Source organism: Poecilia reticulata, linkage group LG22, assembly GCF_000633615.1.
Source record: "Poecilia reticulata strain Guanapo linkage group LG22, Guppy_female_1.0+MT, whole genome shotgun sequence".
Lineage (NCBI taxonomy): Eukaryota > Metazoa > Chordata > Actinopteri > Cyprinodontiformes > Poeciliidae > Poecilia > Poecilia reticulata.
The window spans coordinates 19,275,796-19,300,206 of NC_024352.1; the positions used below are offsets into that span (position 1 = coordinate 19,275,796).

General features: G+C 38.6%; 1 protein-coding gene and 1 long non-coding RNA gene across 4 annotated transcripts; both read left to right on the forward strand.

Moving 5' to 3' along the window:
• Positions 1-1,629: 1,629 nt before the first annotated feature.
• aspg (asparaginase homolog (S. cerevisiae)) lies at positions 1,630-20,218 on the forward strand. 3 transcript variants are annotated; one of them, XM_008400180.2, is made up of 18 exons: positions 1,630-2,074; positions 4,518-4,644; positions 5,181-5,216; positions 6,833-6,944; positions 7,613-7,738; positions 7,821-7,904; positions 9,028-9,154; positions 9,239-9,351; positions 11,230-11,415; positions 11,900-12,013; positions 12,114-12,233; positions 13,138-13,233; positions 14,267-14,430; positions 17,291-17,377; positions 17,818-17,917; positions 18,000-18,065; positions 18,163-18,225; positions 19,209-20,218. In XM_008400180.2, the coding sequence occupies exons 1-18, from the start codon at positions 1,843-1,845 to the stop codon at positions 19,251-19,253; spliced, it is 1,998 nt and encodes a 665-aa protein (XP_008398402.1). In that variant the 5' UTR covers positions 1,630-1,842; the 3' UTR covers positions 19,254-20,218. The 3 variants fall into 3 exon arrangements, with proteins under 3 accessions (XP_008398402.1, XP_008398404.1, XP_008398403.1); XM_008400182.1 differs by lacking the exon at positions 18,163-18,225 and having other exon boundaries at positions 1,631-2,074; XM_008400181.1 differs by lacking the exon at positions 5,181-5,216 and having other exon boundaries at positions 1,631-2,074.
• Positions 20,219-21,201: 983 nt separating this feature from the next.
• On the forward strand, positions 21,202-23,402 carry LOC103459003 (uncharacterized). The gene is made up of 2 exons (XR_532660.2): positions 21,202-22,805; positions 22,955-23,402. It is a non-coding gene; the product is annotated as an uncharacterized LOC103459003 (long non-coding RNA).
• Positions 23,403-24,411: the final 1,009 nt, after the last annotated feature.

Sequence of the window (24,411 nt, forward strand, 5' to 3'; positions counted from 1 at the left end):
GAGACATAGTCGATCTGCACTTGAAACACAATCATATTCATGAATATTACACACTTTATAATCATTCCAATGCTGCTGTTGTATATGACCATATCTTTCCAACTATTTTCCGTCCACTTAACTTTCCACTGATGCATGAAAACCTAACTTCTCAGCACATTTTGGACAGCTACCTAGAATCAATTTGTTATGAACATAATATGGCCATAACATAACACTGGAATATTAAAGTTTTTTTTTTGGCTTATGTAATAGTAAGATTTGGATCCTGGGATGCTTTAACAAGCTATAAAAGTAATTATTGTAAGCCGTAAACCACAATTATCAACACAAAATTATGGTATATCACATCGTCTTTGTGTTATAAATACATGTGTTAATTTCGGTTTTGGAAATAAGTGCCAGACAAAACAAACTTTTAGTAAATTCCAACTTACTGAAATGCATCCTTTCAAATATGATACAATGCAATTTTACTATGTCTTTTCTATAGTATTTATTTATAGTATTTATTAGGATACAACATTTAAGGTGTCTTTCCATCCATTTGTCAGAAAAAGCCTTAGAAAGTAAGAAATGGATAAGAAAAATTATTCGGTGGAAACTATGATGTCTCATTTTGAATACAAAAACGTTTTGGATCTCATAAATGAGAATATATCTTTGCCAGTTATTGATCATTATAAGAAGAGTAACATCTCCCCCTAGCGGCCAACGGCATGTAACCAAATTGTTAGTGCGAGAGATCAAAGAAAGAGATCCAGAGTATCACATTGAACCAGGATGGTATCAAAGTGTCTTACTTAATTTTTCAGTAACTTCGAAGGAGTCTTTATTTATTGAGTGTGCTCCTCGAGTGTGTTAACTAAACCAATTCATATGACGGAATGCCCTGCAAGGTATTTTTCACCCTACTGTTTCTCGTCCAACATCATGACGTTCAAATCAATTATATGTGAGATTTAACACGTACGAAGTAAGTATAAGGGTGTATAATGTCTGATGCAGATGTATGGAGTTAGATTTGTTTCACAATTATTCAATCAAAAAAAAATTACACTCAACCAAAAAAAAGAGATTCAATCAAAAAAAAAAATACACTCAACCAAAAAAAAGAGATTCAATCAAAAAAAAAAAAACTTTAAAAATGTTTAAAAATATTTTTATGATTAAATAGTTTTTATGACTTTTTTTTTTGTTTGAGAAGATTTTTTTTTTTGATTGAATCTCTTTTTTTTGGTTGAGTGTAATTTTTTTTTGATTGAATAATTGTGAAACAAATCTAACTCCATACAGATGTTTAACACTCAACACTACAGGCAACAACAGAACAGATAGCCATGAGAAGACCTCTGCATGTAGCCAGTGAAATATGACAGAAATTATTCTTAAGAGTTAAAATTAATTAGATTAACTATAAACCTTGAGAACAGATATATACATTTGAATTTATTTATATTTATTTATATTTTTTATTTAATCTAAGAGCTATATTTTAATCATTCTACTGGCGGTGATTGGCTGTTCTGCTTAGCAAGAGAAGTTTGAACTTTTAGGTCTTAGGTTTAGGAAGCAAACCCATGTCGCCCATTATACGTATATCAGGACACCGCCACTGGCGTATAAGCCAAGCCCACATTGATGACGTCAGAATGGATTCCCAGCCTAGTCTATCACAGCACTGTGAATTATAGTAGCGAAACTAAACATCATTAAAATAATCGGTTTGCATTAACAACAACAGCGATGGAATCCGGGGCTCACGAGGCAGCGCTCTGACGTTTACGACCTCAGCTTGAACGGGCGGATTTAAAGGGGCAGCGCCGGCACTTTTAAGGCATAATGGCGGAATGCAGCACTAACACGCTCGGACGGGCTCTGTCCCATCCGACTCTTATAGAAACAAACGATGTTTCTCCGCCTAGCGTTCAGCTTCACCCAAGCCGATGGAGAAAGCTGTCCAGCTGCAGCTCATTGGAAAACCTGGAAAAGGTGACTTCACCTTGCGGGAGCGAGTCGCGGGTCCTGGTGATAAACACCGGGGGGACCATCGGGATGACGCTACATGACACAGGTATTTGTGATGGACTGGGCTCCCAGTTACTTTTAACTTTACTTTCAAGTTTCGCAGTGTCTGTCTGAAGCCCACACCTGTAGCAAACAGCTCAACATATACATAGAGTGGTCTGTCACATGTTGCTGGTAACATGATACAAGGATTACTCTGTGCTCCATAACAACTGACACGTGGAACCTAAAATAGACACACGAGAGGGAACACTTAAAATAAAAATTCATCGAAGTAAAAATTGACGTTTTTTAAATATATTTTCTACCTCAGGCGAAAAGAACACGTATTTATTTGTAATAAAGTTGTATTCATTTGGAGCAGTTATATATTAGGGCTGGATTTTACGGTGAATTAAAGTTTGAAGACCTCAGAGAATACCACCTTTTTTTCCCCCCAGGATACAGTTGGAACAACATCACCCTTCATAAATCAATAACCTCATGCTGACATGTGGTATTGTGCAACATGTATAGATGTAGAATAACATTCAAAGGTCCCTGTAAGATCAAGCATCAGTAGTTTTTTTCCCCTGTTATTTATTATTGTCTTGATCTGCATAGACTCCGTCACTGTTAGTGTAAATATTAACCTAAGAAAGCTGGATAATTTAGGTTAGGCTCTAACTAGAGGATAGAGGAACAGAAAACGACTAAATTATAAAAGTAGGCTTCAAAACAAAATATAAGAAGTTCTTGGGGCCAGCATAATTTAAGGATTTAAACAAGATGGAGAGATTGCAGCTAGTAATGTAGACTTGATTTGCATGGTTTTATGTTTGACTTGAAAATAATGGTAATAATTATTTGCATGACTTGCATTTTTAATGTAAATTTGAAGTACTGTTTGAAATGATCTCACAGTACTTCAAATGGGTTTTACACATCTTATATAGTTAGGAGTGAAATTTACATCTTTCTTTGTCCCACAATACTTAAAGAATTAATTTATGACAATTTCTATGACTTAATCTCATAATTAAGGTTTATTTAAATTTGTTCTTTCAGTTTGAACAAATACTTTAAAATTGAATTGTTTAAAAACTCTAGTGACCATTTTCAAAACTGTTCCATACAAAAAGTGTGATAGTTGCGTTCTCATCACACTTCTCTAACTTACCTCCATTTTGTGCTTTACGCAAATGGTGAAGTTTCAGATTACTATTTGCTCTAAATTACTTATTTTGAACATGTAAAGACATGTGAGTGACTCATTTTAACACTGGAATCACATCAAAAATGTTTTTGACCACCAGACTCTTATTTTTAACAGTAATTATAGGTAAAGATAGGGGGGAAAAGGTCTAAAGGTTGCTAGTTGTATCACTGACCACACAGCTGGATTTTTCTTCAGGTTTTGCATCACAGGCCTCAACCGGGCAATCCATCTGAGTGCTCTTGTTCTCCTTTTGCTTGAAGGGCAAGGTTACTGGCATCTCTGGGCTATGGGCAATGATTCTTCCATCCACCGTATGAGCTGTGATGACCCTGGTGCCATTTTCATAGTTTATCCACAATTTCTTTCTTTCTGGGTAATGTATCCCGTCAGGGTGTTTTGTTGTGGATAGGGTAGAGGTACTCGAAAGAGCCGAAGACCATCCATCCATCCATTTTCTTGCACCCTTGTCCCTTAGTGGGGTCGGGAGGGTTGCTGGTGCCTATCTCCAGCCAACGTTTCGGGCGAAAGGCGTGGTCACCTTGGATAGGTCGCCAGTCTGTCGCAGGGCAACACAGAGACAAACAGGACAAACAACCATGCACACACACACCTAAGGGCAATGTAGACAGACCAATTAACCTAACAGTCATGTGGGAGGAAACAGAGAGACCGGGGCCAGGAATCGAACCCAGAACCTTCTTGCTGCAAGGCAACAGCTCTACCAAGCCCCCAGCCAAAGACAAAAAAACTTTATATCTGCACTTTAGGCGGAAACAGAAGTTTAGTGCCACCTTTGGCAGAGAATCCAATCCTCCTTTCAAGATGATGGCATCAGCCCACGGATCCTTAAAGATGTTACGGAAACAGTCTTTGCACCACTTTGATGGGCACCAAAGAGATCATTGTACTTAAAAGTAAAGTGGCTCTGCACAGTACTTTTAAGATGGAGCCACAATTTTCTGCTTATTTGGTCAGCATTTTATACAGCTGACACAAAATAATGTTAAAATTTAATCTATTTAATTTAATTCAACGTATTATGAAAGAAAAATTCCTTTATGTTATGGAAACACGGTCAATCATCTTCATACTGGGTGGTGTAAATAGCTAAAAAAAAGTAATGTTAGGATTAAAAAAAAAGAAAATTGTGTTCTTGTAATTTCTTACGTTTACCTCTAGGGTTCAGTATAAGACTGTTATTGTTGTGTTATTGAGAAGATGGCAAATCCCTCTTTAAAAAAGCAATACAAAGAATAAGTTACAACATTTATTTCTTTTTTTTCTTTTACAGGTTATGCCCCTAAAGCCAATGCCCTTGTGGAGAATCTGCGCAAGCTGCCCATCCTACACGATGAACTTTATGCCCATCAGACCTGCCTGTATGAGTACTACAAACTGGAAAACACGCTGGTCCTGCCGTAAGTTCACCAAGAGTCAACATGTAGCCATAACTCGCGCTCTTGTAGATAAACCTTTGAAAGCCACTCTGTGTACCATAGCTGAATTTACAATAGAAACCATAAAACTGTATTTTATAGATTATTGTTAGTTGTATAAAAGTATTTGAATTTGGAAAAAAAGCTGAGTAATGGCCACATTTTCTAAATTGTTTTAATCTGGGCCAGGGAAAAACCCAGTGAGCATCTTGTAAGGTTGGTGCTATTGTTTTTCACTAGAACAATTATCATCTACTGTATGCTTAATTTTCTTGTGAAATTTTAATTCCATTAATTCGCTTTGTATGACACAGTTTAAAGATGATCTAATATTGTTGGATTTTTAACTAACACTTTGTTTATCCCTAAATGCAGCAATTTTATATAATTTGCTCTCTTAACCCCCTTATTTCATCTAGTTTTGACCCAAACTTAGAAAAACATTTTTTGTAGTAAACTGTTCCTCTAACGCTCAGATTCCTTTTAGTGGCTCTAACCTGCATTTGTCACCTCAACAGAAAGCCAACGCCCCAGTCCGATCTCCAGTTCCCTCGGTGCCGTAAAACTGAAAGCATGACACATGCTTGACAGTATTTTTATTTCTCTGCCGTCCTTAAGACCAAATGTTATGGTGTGCTGACCAGAGAATGGTGTAAAATAAATGTTGGCTTGAGTATTTCTTAATGCCCTCCATTGAGCTAATGTGTGCTTGGTTTCCTGTAATTCAGCTGCTTTAATGTGTGAACGATAATTGCCTGGGCTGAGATAATCTAATGTTCCTTGGAGCATCAGTTTGTAAAAGCCAAACAACAATCTGCTGATCAGCATGTTTGATATAGTTTGTCTTATTGTCCTGCCCACATGCAGCACATTAATGAGAATGGTCTGAGCTCCAAGCTGGTTAACAACTTTTTACAGTTTTTACGTCCTGTCAGTGGAAGTTTATGAAGGTGCATCTCATTGAGTTGGAATTTAATTAAAAAAAACAAAAAAAAACGAACTTTCTTCAATAATTAGACCCAGAAAGTAATTTTATTTACACACAGTGAAATATTCCAAGTCTTATTTTTGGTACATTTCATGATGATTATTTTTGATGTCTTACAAAATTTAAATATTACCATAGATTGATTAAAAAATTGGCCTAGCCAATGTGTTGGGTGTCAGAAATATCCATATTCAACCCCCAAACCCATTCATAAAAAGACACACACACAATCCACACATGTATTATTCTTTAACTCTCAGGCCTCCTAGCACGGGTATGCTAATGCGTAGCTTTGATGCTCCTCAGGCCAGAAAGATGAATAATTTGGGATTTGAATAGTGTTTTCTTCTGCTACTTCAGCTCTCAGATTATCAACAACATATGTCACAGGGTTGTGTGTGGATGAGAGGCTAATTGGAAGAGTGTTAGTGGAGACCCCTGGTTGCATGGGCTGGGGCCCGCCTGCTCTTCCCCCTGCTGTTCCTTTCAGCTCCCATCTCCATGGGATAAAGCTGCCCATGATAATGTGGGGGTGGGAGACAGGGAGTCACACCCTGGTTCTTAAAAAAAAAAAAAAGAGATTAACGGGGAAGTCTTTCAGTCACTGATGAGGCCGTCACGCTGCTTTACATGTGAGTGTTGCAGGTGGGGCTCTTTAGGTTGAGACTCTTCAGCCTCATGAATGAAAAAACATATTTTTCACCTTTAATCATATATGACATACCAAGAATGTAACATTATTTGTGTCCCTTTAAACTTGCTGAAGTTAAATCAGCAGTCTAAACAAAACCTAGGCCTGAGCGTTCGAGCCTTGCGTTCACCATACCCTCATGACAACACACCTTGATTTTCCACCTGCAGGATTCCTTGTCTGTGTTCGAAACAGGTTTTGGCAGCTTTCTGTGGAGATGGAAAGGCCCAGCTAAAAAAAACACCGTCTCTTCACCAACTCTTTTGTTTATTAGTAGCCATTTCTACTTCTTTAAACTTACTTTCTTTTGTTAATCAGAACTTAAATACAAAAAAGATCAGCATGAACATTAATTTATAATGTCATATTTAAATGTTTGCCTTAACGCCGTGTTCGTGTTTTGTGTGGTGAATGTGTCTGCACTAACTCCACTAACATCGGAGCTTGTTGACTTCCTGAATATTACATTTGTAAACTGTTTTCCTTCTAAGGCCGAGTAAATTAAATAAGAGGATAATCTACACGATCCTGGAGTACAGTCCTCTGCTCGACTCCTCCAACATGACCACAGAAGACTGGGGGCGCATCGGAAAAGACATCGAGGTACATTTAGAGGTTTATCTCGTCAAATTAGATTATCAGCAAAAAGTTGAAAATGGAAACCCGTATTGTATAAGGTACATGTGAAGTGGTATATTTTAAGTGTTTATTTTTGTTAATTTATAGTTTAAGCTGCACTACAGCTAATAAAAAACCCAAATTCATTTTCTCAGCAAATCAGAATATTACATAAGATCAATGAAAATTTATTTTTAACAGAAAATCTGTCATTTTACTGCATAGTGTATGAACTCAATACATGACAGGGGCGCATTTTCCCTTATTTGCTATAACAATTTGCCACTTTGGTTTACAACATTCTTAACTATGTGGTTATCCCTTTGGGTTCTTAACCACACTTATTCTTTCTTTAAACTTTTCATTAATATGATTGGATTGCTCTTTTAGCAACAACCTTCTGTGACTTACCTTCCTTGTGGAGGGTGTCAATAATTTTACTGTGAGTAGTGAATTTATATAATAAATGAATTTCATTTTTTCGAACCAATACACTGAAATAAATTAACATTTTGATAATAATTAAGACGTATTATCTTTATTTTGGGGCAGTTTTTTTCTAGCTCATGAAAGTTAAAAGGATGTAAAAACAAACATTGAATTTTAAGTTCTGCTCTCATTGTGAGCTCTGTCTTAATTTTTTTGACCCCCAGAAAAACTATGAAAACTTTGATGGGTTTGTGATTCTTCACGGCACGGACACTATGGCCTACACAGCCTCTGCTTTGTCCTTCATGTGTGAGCATTTGGGAAAACCGATCGTTCTCACCGGCTCGCAGGTAAAACTTGTCTTCAAGAGTTTAACCAGCCAGTTTCTGAAACGTGGCTGCTAAATTTGACGCGTTTACTTTCTGTATTTAGGTGCCGATCTATGAGTTGAGGAACGATGGCAGAGACAACCTGCTGGGAGCGCTGCTGATCGCCGGCCAGTTTGTCATTCCTGAGGTTTGAAAAGCCAATGTAGTTTTAAATTATTTGATAACTTGGCTTTATTTCTGAATCGGATATGAGGAGTCGCAGTGACTCAATGGTTTAGTATTTTCCGTTTCTGAATTAACGTCTAAATTAATTTAATGTGTAGTGTGATTTTGCAGAGAGAATACATCATGTACCTCAGAGAGGGGTGTGAAAGGAATGCTTTCTAATGACCGGGAGTGTTTCGCAACAGTTAACAGAACAGGAAAAGCACCTGACTCAGTTCATCATACGCTCTGCAGAAGTTTAACAGGAGTGATGCCTTGTCAGGGCCGAGTGTTTCAAACTGAGCAGCTTTTTGTTCATTTAATCTAAACACTTTAAAACACTTAGTGTAAAGAATATACCATCGAATCTGCTTAGAAATTATCCAACATATGTGAACCTGAATTTTACATCAGGTGAAAATGTTTTAGTTTTTGAGTAGCTTTATGTGGTAGAAATCTACATGATCAACCATATTTGTTCCCATTTTACAAATGATGCTCATTTGTATTCACCCACAGTACCATGCTGCCAGCCTGCCACCACCATGTTTCGCCAATGGCATTCACAAGGTTTTGTGAAGTTAGTTTTTGCCACTGTTCGTTTTGGATGTAGACCGAAAAAGTTCAGTTTTGATCTCATGGAACCAGATGAATTTTCTCTGCAATCAGGATTTCTTCTGGCATTTTTCACTAAAGACCACATTTGTGTACAACTCATCGATTCCCTGCTCACAGATTGTTCCACCTGATTTGGGGATCTCTGTAGCTCCTCAAGAGTTGCCTTGACCTCTTGGCTTCTTTCCTGATTATTACTCTTCTTGCCTGCCTGTCAGTTTAAGTTGGCAGCTTAAACTATGATGTACTATGTTGTCTTGGTCTGCCACATTAAATCCCAATAAAATGTGCAGAAGTTTGTGGTTGTACCAAAATGAAAAGAGAAACGGCAAGGTTCTGTGTTTCTGGTAATTATTTCCTCCAATGATTTACTTTTTGACATTTGTCTAAAAATGCAAATAAGTCATCAAAGAAAAAGCAAGACAGAAAATTTAGAAATTGATTTGATCTGCACCAGATTTTGGTCAATAACTAGATCTCTTCTTTTCCAGGTTTGCTTGTATTTCTACAACAAGCTCTACAGAGGAAATCGTGTTACTAAGGTGGACGCCAGCAGTTTCAATGCGTTCAATTCTCCCAATTTGCCTCCTTTGGCAACCGCTGAAGTGGATTTTAAAAGTTAGTCATAGATAAAATACTTCTGCACACTGAAGATGTGTAATTTTTGCTGCGGCTGAAGCAATCTAATAATTTTTGTTCTAGTTAACTGGGACACGGTGTGGAGGGCAAACACCACGGCAAAGTTTCAAGTCAGAACGGAGCTGAACAGGAACGTGGGTCTGCTCAGGTTGTTCCCAGGAATCACGGCATCAACAGTAAGAAAATGAGATTTGTGTCTTACTGGCGGGACCGTGGTGGCGATTCTCACTGCTATGTAAGAATCTCTTAAAGATTCTTATGAATTTGCCTCTCAAGATAAAATTTATTCAAGCTCTGTAAAAATCTTTGCATAGTGATTTACCTGGACTTGCATGTAAAATTACAACATGTAAAATACAACCTCTCTAGGGTTTAGATCGGGCTTGAAAAATTCCAACTTGACTCGACCGCATTGACATAAAGTAAACACTTCATATTATTTTATTTAAGATTTTACTGCTTTCGTTTTTAGCAGTAAAAGCTAAACATGGGAGAAGCAATGCAACTTCTCCCATGTTTAGCTTTGGTTTAACATCTTCCAGTTCCAGTTGTAGCTTGTGACCGCAGGGTGAATCAAATGCAAAACATCTGGGATGTGCGATTGACGGGAGCGAACCAGGGAGAGGCTCCATGTGCATTACAGTTCAGTGCACTGCACTTGTTGTAGTCTAATGAACTTCTGCATTTTTTTTTTACTTTCTTTCCTTAGCAGAGTAAGCGGCCTCCTCCTCTCTTTAGACTAAAATAAGTAGATGAATACAATTTTATGTCCTTTTTACCCCTTTCTTACCAGGTTCAGTTTGGACTTTTGTCATAAGTCTAAACTCCAACAATAACATTAACACAGAGTTACAAGGGTTTGGCAAATAAAGCAGTGCCTGCTCAAAATTAAGTTTGATTAAAATTGAATTGACTCGCACATAAAACGCAAATGTCTTTCGAATAAAAAGAGTCATTGTCAAGAGAAACAAAGACTGACTTATTTGCTCACGGTGACAAAAAATATGTTTGTTGGAGTCAAGAGCCTCTTTCACAAACACCGCAAGGTGCCTTTTTGCAGGCTCCATCTGTTTTTGTAAAAGGGCCGATCTGGCAAAGGGGGTAGAAGTCAGCACACCACAGTTACGCCTGTGACTTGCCAAGCGAGGTAGTCACAGCCCGGAATCAACCCACTTATGTCCTTCAGGTCAACAGTGTTGGTGTGAATGATTTATCCCTTACCTGGTATTGCAGAATAATGATTCATTTCTAAAGGTAAAGCCCTGTTTTTGTCAAACTGCAATAAAATACAGTTGCTTTTATGTAATTACCTTTCCGCTGTTACTTTATCTGCTCTTGTAAACTGCAGTGCGAGTTCTGGCCAGAAAAAAGATGAGAGAAAGTTATGGCCCATGTCCAATCACCCTGTAAGGAGGGAGGAATGCCGCTGATGCCGTCCCATTTAGCTGAGCTTCCCCCTGCAGAACTTGTGGGGACGGTTCTCCTTTACTGTCTCAATCTGCTCCCTCTTCCCAGCTCAGCTATCAAGGCTTTCTTACCACGTTTAAAGGCCTTTATGAGGCACCGTTTTGATTAGGCTCCAGGCTCCTGCATATTCACCATCCCTGCTTGCATGGACGCATGATTTGAGGTCTGTGTCAGACCTTTCTTGTCAAACTACTAATTATACTCAAAATACTGACTGAACCCCGAACTTTAAATGTCACCTTCCCCTCACGCTGATATTTGCCAAGTGACTTTATTCTCACTAATGGCTTCAGATTAATTGCTCTCCTTTCTGCCGTTGAAGTCATCTGCTGTTCTAGTCGTATGCCACGGTTAATGATGTGCTATAGGGCCTCTGAGTGCCTGCCAGCCAACCGGTGATTGAGATACTGGTTTTAGAGAAGGCACCAGATGGGCTTTTAGTAGAGGGAATGGTCCCGTGCATAAGAGTAAAAAGCACTGCAGGAAAAATAACACGGAATACTAATTTCTCAATTTGATGCTATGCAGTTGATGCGGTCGTAAACGCAGGCTGTTTTCAACCCGAGCCGGCTCACATCTGTCCCCAGGTCAGGGCTTTCCTGCAGCCGCCCATGCAGGGCGTCGTCCTGGAGACCTACGGCAGTGGGAACGCGCCCGATAACCGCCCCGATCTTCTGGAGGAGCTGAGTAAGGCCACCGACAACGGTGTCATCATAGTCAACTGCACCCAGTGTCTGAGGGGGACGGTCTCAGCCTCCTACGCCACTGGAAGGGTACCAGAGTTTGTTTTATGATAATTAAAACAATATGCACTTGCAATATAATTGTTTAATATTGCTGTGACTTGCTCATGCTTTTATTTTTATTTTTTTCTAAGCGCGGTAAGCATATTGGTCTTAAAAATTTCTTACAATCGTCTCCTGCTGTGGAAGTCCCAACTTCATATATGCAACTGCCAGATATATTACTTTGAATTTATTATGTATTAAAAATATTTCATATTTCCTGTGCTACAGTCTTCCATTAAAAACAAATATTCATGTCTCGTTAAACAGACACATATATAATTGATGAACTACTCAAACATTTAAGGAATTTAAATTTTATTTTATGCATGTCATTCCACGTCTGTTTAAGAGATTACATACATAAACAAAAGTTAACTTTTCATCCAAGTATTTTTTATTTATTTTGCAATTTTGCAAGTGGTTATTATACAATCTGCTTTGCAAATGAGTGGTTTGTCTGACTTTTCAGGTGTTGATGGATGCCGGTTTGTTAGCCGGAGGTGACATGACCCCTGAGGCCGCCTTGTCAAAACTGTCCTACGTTCTGGCTAAGAAAGAGCTCACTCTGGATGCTCAGAAAAAGGTTATTTGCTCTAAAAACGTCACTCTTTTTTGGTGTCGATGTGAACTTTTCAAAGAAGGAAAGTCATGACAGTAAAAAACTGTTTTGTCCTCTCGTCCAGATGATGGCTCAAAACCTGCGAGGTGAGATGAGCGCCGACCTCGAAGGAGCCAAACTGTGTTTGAGCGACAGCAGGTTCATCCAGGTCATTGCCAAGTCTCTGAGCGTTAGCTGCAAGGAGGTAGGCAGACAGACGCCCACGCACGTGTTTCAACCCCTGCAACAGCTAAACAGGATTCTCAGCAAACCAGTTGATAACAGGACGATCAAGTCCTAAGTTCTTACACTTGTCTTTGTGTTAGTTTTTTCATTTAAATTCTCAGGAAAGCTCAGCGGGGCTTGTGTCCTTCCAGTTTTTCGTACAAGTCTTAATGTCACATCAAAGCATCGACATATTGGATAGAATTGTTATCAAACTGTAAAAACGTCTGTGCAGCTCTTGATATATTTCAGTAAAGTCTTAAACTTTTTTCATGTTTCATCCTGTTAAAACCACGATGTATTTGATTGGGATGCAATATGGTAACTGAATACAAAGTAATGCATAGTTGTGAAGTGAAAGACAAAACGTTAAAGGTTCTCTTTTCAATTGGACGGCAACCTTAAGCATAAAAAATGAAAACTATGTACCATTTTCCTTCCACTTTGCTGTTATAGACTAATTTGTGCCGGTCTGTTTAAGAAAATCCCAATAAAATACATTTTGATTTGTAGTAATGATGAACATTTTTCACAGTATTTTGTAGTATTTGATGCAAAAAAAAATAAAGGTGAGGATAGAAATTATTAAACAATCCAATGCAGTCTTTTGGGGCCAGTAAGTTGGATGACTTTGACTGCATGTTATTGCCCCACATGACCCATAAACAAACAAAAAAGCATTTGCAAAAATGTATTTGTAATTTTTTAAAAGGGGCTACTTCATGATACTAGAGATGTAAAGTCACTTTTTTATTGATAAAAGTTAACAAACATTGGCATAGTGTTTAAAATAATCACAATTTACAAACTTTGGAAAGAGGATTTTTATCAAGTTCCCCAAAAGACATAATTTTTAATCTCTTACATTTCCTGACATCCAAAAGGAACTGGAGGCCATCCGTGATGCCCTGACTCCTTCACTGGCATGTGCTGCTGCTAAGATTGGGGACACAGAAGCTTTAGTAGCTCTTAAGGAAATGGTAAGCAGCCATTCCCTCTCATTGTGTCATATAAACAAAAGCTGTTTGATGCACTCTCACTCATTTTAGCTATAGCCTTGTACATCAGCAGAGGCAGGTTCTGACCTTTCTTATCTTCTCATGTTTGGGTAGCAGGGTCAGTGTCCACAGTTAAAACTCACACTGATAATTTGCCAAAAAAAATGTCAAGGTTAGGCTTTTGAAAAAAATGGACGTCCAAGTTCACACAAAGCCAAATAGAATTTGGAAACGTAGACGTAGGTGTTTTTGTAGCTTTGGTACCAGCAACACCTTCCTGTGAATTTGGCTAAACATGCTGTTGATATAGTTTGTAATCTGTAGAACAATTTATACCTTTTTGTTAGAAATTACTTAACCACATAAAAAAAAGAAGAACACAAGCTTTTATGCCTCTTGTGACATCACATGAGGTTTAGGACAACTACAAAAATATCGGGAACTATACAGGATGGCAGGTGTTTGCTGACTCTTTTTTAACACAAGTTTAAATGTGGTGGGTAATTCTGAAAGCTAAGAGAGTGTGCACACTTATGCAACCACATCATACTTGTTTTTTTGTAATTTTCCCCTGTGAAAATTTTCAGCTTGTTTTTCAGCTGAGTTTTACAGGTTTGCTAAGGAAAGTCAAAACTCTTGCAACTCAAATAGACACTGACTGCATCAAGATCTCTGTCGAAATCTGTCAAAAGAAAACAGATTTCAAATCAATAATAAATACACTGCTTAATAGCATTTTTAAAGCCACTATTTGAATTTTTGACATATTATATTTCTGAAAATACAGCTAAGGACTGCTAAACTGATGTTTTCTGTTATATTGTTTAAAGCTCTGCAAGTAAACCTGATCATTTATTTTGAACATTGGCCATTTTGCTCATAATAAACTCCAGCCTGTGTGACTGTTGGGTATTTATTTAATTTGGACGTTTATGACAGAGACATCAACACACCCCGCACCTGTTTTTACTGTGTTGGACAGCCAACCTGCAGGGCTGATTTTCCTGTGTTTCAGGGAAGCGACTTACGTCTGGGCGACTTTGACGGACGCACGCCTCTGCACATCGCTGCTTGTGAGGGTCACCTCCGACTTGTGCAATACCTGCTCAACCAGGGAGCCTCTGTCCATGCGAAAGATCGCTATGGAGACACACCCCTATGCAACGCTGTGCGCTTCAGGTAAAGCCGCATCGAGCGCTGATGTGTTTGTTTTTAATCTGCTCATTAAAGTTATGAAGTTGCAGATGTATAAACCCCCCCTCTTGGCCATTAGCAACAATTGTCATTCCTCACAGACCTCAAAGTGTTTTCCTGAAAACATGTTGTTAATAGCTGCTATAGCGGAGATTTCATTAAACGAGCTGCTGCGAGGCAGGGAATTTGGTTCTGCCTAAATGAGGAGAAGGGAAAAGCGTCTGTATTAGTCGGGAGGGGGTGAAAAAATTCAGAGGAGAGACTCATAATGGAGTTTAGAGGCCAACAATAATTACAAACTAATTAGGCTAATTGTCATCTGACAGTTTAGAGAGTGTTTATGTTTTACAAGTGCTTTCTTTTCCCTCCGAAGTCTTTCTGTACGTCTGCTGGTGAAAATCATGCTTCACGTTTCCATGTTGGAGCGATGATTAAGCCTGAGGAGGGAGACGGTGTGTGTCACAACGCTACCAGGTTGCTCTTGTCTTACTTTAACGGTTGGCACTGCAAGCGTGGACTTGTTTCCTTTGTGATACTGGAGTGATGCATCGGCCCACAGGGACCTGTCGTTACTGAACAGGTCCTACAGAACGTTGCACGGCTTCTGTCAGCGGATTCCTGCCTTAATGGTTTCAGTGAAACGACTGCAAGCAGCCCGACAGAACTGAGGTTTGGAGGTGCTGTCTGTATCGCTGATGTATTTGCCACTGAACTTTCACACCACACTGCAGCCTGACGTCCATATAAGGGAAAGCTAGGAGTTGTACAGACTGAAAGCTTGAAGAACAACTGTGGGGAGTGCCTTAATAACCAGTCTTACCAGCTTGCTCCCAGTTTCACAGATGAAAGATACTAGTTTGTTTCTTCTCTTAGACTCCTTTTTTCCTTCCAGGAGTTTCTGTGGTTCTTATGTCACACAATCTATAGAATTAACAAATTGCTTTTTAGTTATTTTGCACTGTTGTCCTTAATAATGTTTTTTATGGACATTGGTACACAAAGGTAAACAGTTGTGGATATTAGGCCTAACTTGCTGTGTCTTGTCACAGTGACTGTCCCTGCAGGTGACTCTTGTGTGGGTGGCTCAATGTGGGGATAAGGAACCTGTCTTAACACGTCAGACAACGACTACAACCACACTAACTCTTACAGCGGCACAATAACATCAGTTAAATGCTGCAGAGCAATCTTTGCTTGAAGGAAGTCCAAGTCTAAATATTGCTTAACTGAAATGATTGAACGTTACACGAGCACAAAAGTGTTTGATTGCCTCTGAGTGGGCGGTTAATTTATAGGTTCTTGTGAACAAATAAAAATAATTGGACTAAAAATTAATTCTGTGATATTTGAACTGACCACAAAAAGGGCGTTGTGGTTTTTGAGGCTTTATTTGAACCCTTAATGATTTTATATTTTGTATTTTACCAAATGTTGCCTAAATAAAATGTGATTATGAGAATTAATTATATATATATATATATATAAAAAGTGTAACATGTTTCCAAATTCAGTTATAAAAACTACTGTTGTAACTTGTATTACTCAGGTTTCTTCAAAAAGTTGTTTTACACGCTGGTAGCTGTGGGCAGCAAGGATCCACTTCAGCAGTCAGTATTACAGTGAATTTGAAGAAGCCTCTGACTGAGGACACTCTGGTTGTATGAAGCTAAAATACTAGCTAAGTCAATCCAATGCCTAGGAAAAAATAGACAAGCAGAAACTTTAAATGAAAGCATTTTGTGACACGCTGAAGGACTCACACAACATATTACAAACCTGTTTCAGGGTTGGACATGAAAGAAATCTAAGGGAAACCTTTTTGTCCAAAACTATTAAAGAAAGAGGCAAAAGCCTGTGACGAGTAAAATTCCACCAAAAAAAACTGAAATTTTGAGATTCATTTCACATGTTTACAAGAAAACGTGGATAGCCTTTGCTGTCGTAAATTTGTGAGGAAGAAAATTTCAATTTTCCACGACTAAAGGCATAATGTTACGATATTAAGACTCCCGTACTCTCTGACATTGTGAAGTCAGAAACTCAAGATGTTTTCTGAGATTATAGGGTCAGACATTTGCAACAAAAAGTGACAGAAGTCTACTAACACTGAGGTAGAAAAATGTAGGGGATGCTCATCTGGATATTTTCCAAAGTGTAAGTGGGACATACTTTTACTGAATCAGAGTGACACGTACCTTGTGCAGACTCGCCATAAAAATCTCAAACACGATCCGGAATAAACGCCTGAGGAAGAAACTGCAACATGCTGAGATGTTGGAGAATATACTAGATTCAATACATTTCTGCGCTAAATCATTAAATATACACATCTTTTTTTTCTTGGAAATATGTGAAATAAATCTTAATTCAGTTTTTTTTTCACTCTGTGTCCAATTTCTTTTTTCTTTTATCTAGAATGGTTAATATACTCAGTCCTAGATATGTTTAAAAAGTCTCACATTGAATGAAACAACAAATGAGCTAAGCAGAAGTTAAAGTTTTCAAAAACTTTAACTTCTGCTTTAACAAAGCATGAAGATGCAATGATGTCTTTGTTGCCACTAAAGCACAAAAGCATAGATCTTGCCTTCAATTTTTTTTACATACACTTAATTGTTTTAAACGCTGTTGATAAATTCATATTACAAGTTGGTTAATGTCCGAAAAATCTATTTATAGGACCTTATAACTTATATTCCAGTGAGGTGATACCATTTTTTAATGAGCTAATATTAAAATTATACAATGGCTTTATGAAATCTCCTTATTGTGCAGCATCACATTAAACTGTAAATTATAGGTAAAGTGTGAATTAATTGAGATTCTGTGTTTTCGTCTTATTTAGGCACAAGGACGTGGTGAGGTTGCTGAGGAAGACCGGAGCCCACTTCTCCAGAGAGCAGCTGGAGGAAGCAGGAAGTGAGCTGTGCAGGTCAGACCGACCAGAAAGACGTTTCGGGACTTTACCCACACCGCTCGGTTTTCTGAACCATCCACGCTGACCCGTCCTGCATAGCTGACACAGGTCCAACCAGTTGCCCAAGTGTTTCACATGCACCAAGAATGCGACCTTGTTGCATAGTTGTGGACCCAATCTGCATCTCCAAAACGCGCACTGCGCAGACCGGGCTGTTATTTATCTACACGTGACACTCAACTGGTTTTGTCGGGACCTATTCAGCGTTGTACGAGCGCACATTTCGTTTTCCATCAGTTAAGACGAAACAAAAGCATCTGCTAATCTGTTGATTTGTTCCTCTGATGTGTTGGCTCAGCTTCAGGGAACTCTCTTTCTTCACCCTCAGTTTTTTTTTTTTTCATTTTTGATTTTGCTTTAATAAAAGCGTTACATTGTGTTTGTGTGTGTGTCAGCCTCGCGGCCAGTGGCGATAAAGAGGGCCTTGATATCTGGAGAATCGCCGGGGCAGATCTCACCAGACCAGGCTACGACGGGAAGACGGCCATTGAAGTGGTGGGTTTGAGAGAGACTTGGTCTGCTGTGATAACACTCGTCAGTTCAGAAAGTCTAATAAATCTCTCTTCTTCTGTCTCAGGCTCAAGCTGCAGGCAATAAGGACGTAGTGGAGGTTTTAAACTCATGCATGAACAGCAAAACCATGGTAAACAGTTTTCCCATCCTCCTTTAGACATGAGCCTAAATTAAATCAAACCAACTTTTTTATTCTGCCTATTAATTGCTTGTCTTGTTCATTTCAGCCCATATTTGATGAACTAAATGAATATGATGAATATAATAATGATGATGATGATGATGAGGAGGTAAATGACATGTGGTGAACTTCCCAGTTTGTTGCTCCTTTCCCACAGCGAGCATGGCTGCCTGAGTTCCCCTTCATTCAGGGTTCATAAAACGCTCGTCCAGATCGCCATAGCGATCACTATGATCTGACTCAAATTTCAAGAGAAGGAAGGAAGGACAGAGGGGAGGGAAGGGAAGCGTTATTGTTCCAGAAACCCCTAGAACTTTTCATGTTTGCCCCTGTTATAGTTTTATTGTGAATTAGCATGTAGCGTCAACACAAAGCAGCACATGGTTGTAATGTGCAAAGAAAGAGATTTTTTTTCTACATCTAAAATCTGAAAAGTGTGGCATGCATTTGCATTTAGTAAATCTGAGTAGTTAGAAAACCACTTTTTCAGTCTTTTGGTGCAACTGATGTTGAAACATGCACTTTGGCCATTTAGAAACTAAAATTTCTACTTGATTGAATCTGTAAAGATCAGTTTTTGAGTCCTACCAGATGCTGAGCTGACCTGCTTTACTGTCCCTTCTGAAGAAATTTATTGCAATAGCATGAAGTCTTTTTTTTCCCCCTTCCACTTTCCCATAAAGGCCAGATTTTTGTAAATTATTAGTCATTTTAGAACAAAGTTAAGAACTTTTTATGAAGGACCGAAGAGCCACTTGAGTCTCTGCAGGTTGCAGACCAATAACCAAGCAAACAAGCTTTTTATCGGGAATTGGTGTCTTAAAAGTGAAGACTTGTAGCCTTTTCTCAAATTTTATCAGAATAAATAAACACGCGTTTCTTTTAACCAAAACAATGCATTCAAATTAAGCTTAACTCCACAGCGCAATTTCTAATCATGTTTGAGCGTTTGTTGTGGCAAACCCTTGTAGAATCCTGCTCACACTAATCTCACACGTGTGTCAGCGTGTTTGTGGAAATCCTGAATCACTTGTCATCCCTTCTAGTACTTGGTATTAATCCTTCCTTTTTTCTAATCCTTTACTTTGTCAGAACGGTGCAGCGATCGAGTTCACTGCCAAGCCAGCGTTGTTGTGAGCCGACTCTACCTCCGTTCCTGTAAAGTTGTCCTCTACATCCTGTCCACCTTTGTGTTTGTTGTTTGACCTCTTTTAAATATGAGCACATATCACTTCATTCATCCAAACGTATTTATATCACCTCTGCTTAGAATTCATGCCTTGAAACGGAAGTACCACATGCATGTAAGTGTTTGTTGCATGTCGTGTTAGAATGCTGAATGTTCAAATCTGTTATTTTTCTGCACAAAATAACCCCTAAATTAGGGAACTGAAGTGAGTCTCATGTTATAAAAGTGTAAGCTGTGACACTGTGAAATAATGTTACCTGCTTGTGAAGCTAAGTATTTTTAATGTTTCCAATGGCAAGAAACATCACTGATTTTTATTTTTGTAGTTCTTTTATTAGGGAAATTGTAGAAAATACAATGTGAGATCATGAAAGCAATATTTTACTGAATGAATGTTGTCCACGTCAGCCAAAGAGCCACGCGGCTCCCGAATGCAGCTTATCCCCCCCCCCTCCCCCGCTTCCTGCTGCTCTACAGGTGTAATAGAAAAAACACAAGCTGCAGTTACTCCTCAGACTCATCCAGCCTGTTTCTAGGCTAATTGTTGAACTGGAAGCGTCGCATATCTCGCACCCTGAACCGGAAAGGGGAAGTCCAGACTATTGTGTGAAGCAGATTAAGAGGAAAACCAGTTCTCGTGTTACTTTGTGACTTTGTTTAATGTTCTCAGCAATAAAATTAATGTATCTTTGGCTTTTTTGATGTACAACAAGGAAATCGTGTCATCCAGTACTGCTCTAGTTTTTTAGATTTTCTTTTTTCATGCACTTCTGTTTTTTCACTCATTTTAATGTTCTGGAATATTCTCTCTTACCACGTTGTATTACATATCACTTGTTACGAGTTTTGTCTGATAGTAATTTGTTACCTTGTGGGAAGAACAGCAGGAATAAAGCCTTTTGATGTAAAGAAATGCCTCGTGTGCTTCCTGATGTCTTTCACACACTCGGATGAAACGAAATGTGTTGATCCCGTTCAAATATTCCTTTGTCTTGACATGGTGGCCACAAGTTTTTTTTTTCTCTGTTTTTTGTAATGTTGCTTCTAAAATATTGCAGATATAAAAATATATTCCCTATTTGCTAGAGCAAAACATGCAGTACTTCAAAACTGCACTGACCTTTTATTTTAATTAAAGCTTAATCGAGATACATTAATTAATGAAAGCCTGTTAGCCTTGTGTTTTTGACAGAGGTCTTTGAAAATGTAGCTAATCATATTGGAAAAGATCTTCAAAGATATAACATTAAAAACTTCTTTATTGGTAATCTTAAATCTCTTAAATAATGATAAATGTATGATGAACTGCTTTTAACAGTTGATCATAACAAACCAATGGATAGATTGAAAATGTGTGAGTTGCTTTGCATTGATCTAAAAGGGCTTGGATCATATTTGCAAGAATGTGCCATTTGGGATTTATAAATGGTGATCCTCAAAACTGTGTTCTTGATTCACTATTACTCAAAGTGGATTCTGTGTACTCCCTCTATTTCAGATTACGGAGTATTCCAACATCTTTTACCGCACAAATAAATAAAAAAATAGATTTACTGTGTTGGAATTATTTATTTCTTTTATTCTGAAAATATCAGTGCCACTATGTAACTTTTTCTATTGAGTTGTTTTATGTCAGGTCTAGATTTTTTTCTTTTTTGTTTTGTAGATGTGCTATATAATTTTAGAGCTGTCTTCTGATCAAAGGACACATTTTCTGTTTTGTAAGTAATTTTTATTTATATAACATCTTTCATAGATAAAAACATCACAAAGTATTTCATGAAAATAAAAGAAACAAAATGTACAAATCATATTTGTATATGAAATACACAGCTCAATAGCTTTCAGTTTTTTGTTTTTTTTTAAAGAGTCAGTAAACATTGATCTCAGTGGAAGCGGAAGAGAGTTCAAAGAGTTGGAGTCACAGCCTGAATAAAAATGCAAGTCTCTACAGATCTTAAAGTGAACGACCAGCAGCATCAAGCTGAATAATCTGAGACGCCAGGATGAAGACTGGAGAGTAGTAAGTCCAGGGGTTTGGCCAGGGAGTGCGGCTGTGTGGTCCCTAATTCTGGTCCAGGTTGCTGCCACATTCTGCACAGTCTGAAGTCAATCCACACATGCCTAACTTAAACAAGTATAATACAATGTTATATTAACTAACATGTATTGTTCCTCCAGGCTCCTTTCTTGGGCCACTTTTTATCAAAAATCTGTGTTATGCTTGTTTTCAGAAAAGAAAACTAGAAAATTAGAGACTCAATGTGGTTAAGTATACCAATTTTTTGTAAAGAATCTCTCATACTGCTGAAGTGCATCTAGAACTGCTGCTAGAATCCTGACCAGCAGTAAGAGAAAGAATCACAGCAGGGCTTAAATCACTGCACTTCCTCACCTTGAAATTGGAAAAAGTTCCCAATCTTGTTATAAAGCACTGAACACTTTTGGGGTTAAAACATCTCAGAGTTTCTTCTCCGGTATGAACCATCAAAACCCCACAAGTCATCGCAGACCTTTTGACTCAGTGCTCACTGAAACGTGAATAAACATTAGGAGTCAACTTTGAGTTTCTTTGCTCCTCATTTATTTTTCCATCCTGTTTAGGGTCGTAAGCAGATTACAGTGATTTGGAAAGCATTTTTTCCTGTGTATTACACAGGTATAACGCAAAAAAAAAAAAAAAACTGTTGAATTTTGAGCCCTCAGCTCTGAGACAAACTTCCTGAAAACCTGAAGTGTGTAGAAGTTGTCAGGTCTTTTCAAGCCAGGACTGAAAGCATCACTTTTTATCGCAGGTTTCCCATAAAAGTCAAATTTGATCAGTTATTGTTTTAAATTTTATCTGCATGTTTTCTATGTGATAATAAATTGTACTGTTTCTAATGTATTTTTCTTTACCTTTACTTAGAGCTTTGAGTTACCGTCTGTATGAATGCCACTACACAAGTAAACTTGCCTTGTCTTTGCAGCTTCCAACTCTCTCTTTTTTAATGAATAAATTAAGATCTTTTCAAACACTGGAGGTCACTTCTGTCTCTGAGCTCAGTTTTCTTTGTATTCTCACCAGAAACACGCTCTGACTGCTGAAAGGAAGAATTTTGACTGCAGAAAGTCTTCAAGAGAATAGCTGCATCCCATCCTAATATAAAGCTCGGTGAACAGCAGGCTCTTACCGACTATAAATTTAATCCTTTTTAATCAGAAATCACACGAACTCACAAGGCAGTGATGACATAAAACTGCATCTGTTCATATGACTCGTCAGTATCTGTTTTCTTTTTTCCTTTTCAGGGTGGCTGCCCTATCCTGCTCCTTGCTGGTGGAACCCGGCTCATCAGGTCGGACCAGCATGAGCCTCATTCTTCCTTAAACGAGACTCTTGTAAAAGCCAAGCCCAAAAACACTATATAAGCACTTCTTGCCTCTTCAGTTACTCAGTCTTAGAAGGGATCACACCAAGGAACACTACGTCTACCAAGAAAAAGAGGTGCCTTCTTCAGGTAAAAGCTCCCTGATCAAGAAGTGCTTTGCTTGGGCCTTCGCTCTGCTTTTGTACTGATTTGCTCTGTAGCAGGTTTAACCTCAGAAAAGTGCGGGAGCATTGCATTTGCCTCTCACTAACAGGAGATGCTGGTTTTTCTTTCACCAGGGGAATCCGCAGCTTGAAGGACGAGCGTCGAGTGAAGAAGTGCAAAGTCATTCTGATCAAGTGGTTCTCAACAGTTCAACAGTTCTTTGAGAAAATTGTGAAATGTTTAGGACCACTTGAGCAGTCGGACAAATGCTGCCATCTCACACGATTCTGGTCGGATTCAAAGAAGGCCTGAATCTGGACATATTTGGGAATGACTGCATCGTTTTTACCATGTTTGTCAGCCTCCTCGATGTCTCCCTGTCATCTTTGCCTGACTGCGTCCCAGCAGCACCTGCAGCTCTGGAGCTGTGGGGGGCTGTAAAAATGATTAGGACTCAGTAATTTCATTCTGCTGGCACATATGCAACATTTTAATGGCTCTGTTGCTGCATAGAGCTCACTTTTTCACTGCTTTTTTGTCCCTACTTTCCAGAGGTACTGATTAAAACAAGTCAATAAAGAACCATTTGTCTCTGACGAGTCTGTGGGGGGAGATAGACCTGTGGTCTGCAGGGAGGGTCACTGTCCAAAGCTCTGCAAATTGGTTTTGTGTTGAAATGGTAAATTCACTCACTTGAGAAAGAAATGCCTTTTTCTCTTTAACGGTACAAAGAAATATATGACATAAAGCTTGAGATGAATGAATGCTCCTATTTTATCTGCATTAATAATCTGCAATTTATTTGATTTAACCACTTTTCAGTTTTTATTTTAAATATGTACCTACAGGAAAGACATTTAACTAAAAGTTAAATTCTAAAGACACATGTTTGTCAGGGGCATCCAAAATCTGACAAAAAAAAAAAAATCCTGAGCAATAACCCACCTTATACCGCATAAATCATTCATGAAAGCACTGTGCACCATTTATCCACCGCTCCACTGTTTTTTAGACTGCCCTCCTCTCTCCTTTTTTTCTGCTTTTGATCTCCTCCGTGCACCAAGAGCTATCAATATTTGCTAAACGTTTCCCTCAAAGCCTGACCGCGCACCGGGGGAGCTGCAGAGGAGAAGGGATAAGACACGAGGAGAGGCATTAATGAGAAGCCCTGAGCGCTTTAAGTGTACGTGCGCAGGGACAGGGCAGCAGATGTAGAAGCGCAGGCATTCCCAAGGGGGGGATTCCAGGGGGGGGTCCACTGAATTTCATCAGCGGCCAGAGGGGGAAACCCGAGTCCGACCCAGACCTCCTGGAGCGGGGAGGAGACGGGAGACGAACATTGTAAATCATCTTTATGGATTGCAGTCATTATTTCAGTGACAACTGAAGTCACACAAAATAGATGTTTTTTTTTTAATCAAAAGTGATTAATCCATGAAATAATTATTGACCTTCCCAATCTGCGGTGCTTACCTGTCAAACTGTTCTTGTTGCAGGGAAATTGACTTCCTGCTGGGCGGAAAGCTTAAAACTTCCAAACTTGTCTTGCAACTTTCTTGAATTAAAAGTGCAAATAAAAATCTGAATTGTA

What these genes read in the sequence shown, in the direction of transcription:
- aspg (XM_008400180.2), top strand. Translation starts at nt 1,843, where the DNA reads ATGGCGGAATGCAGCACTAACACGCTCGGACGGGCTCTGTCCCATCCG. An exon ending in GATGACGCTACATGACACAG is followed by an intron (nt 2,075 to 4,517) that starts GTATTTGTGATG and finishes TTTCTTTTACAG; the next exon opens with GTTATGCCCCTAAAGCCAAT. An exon ending in GGAAGACGGCCATTGAAGTG is followed by an intron (nt 17,918 to 17,999) that starts GTGGGTTTGAGA and finishes CTTCTGTCTCAG; the next exon opens with GCTCAAGCTGCAGGCAATAA.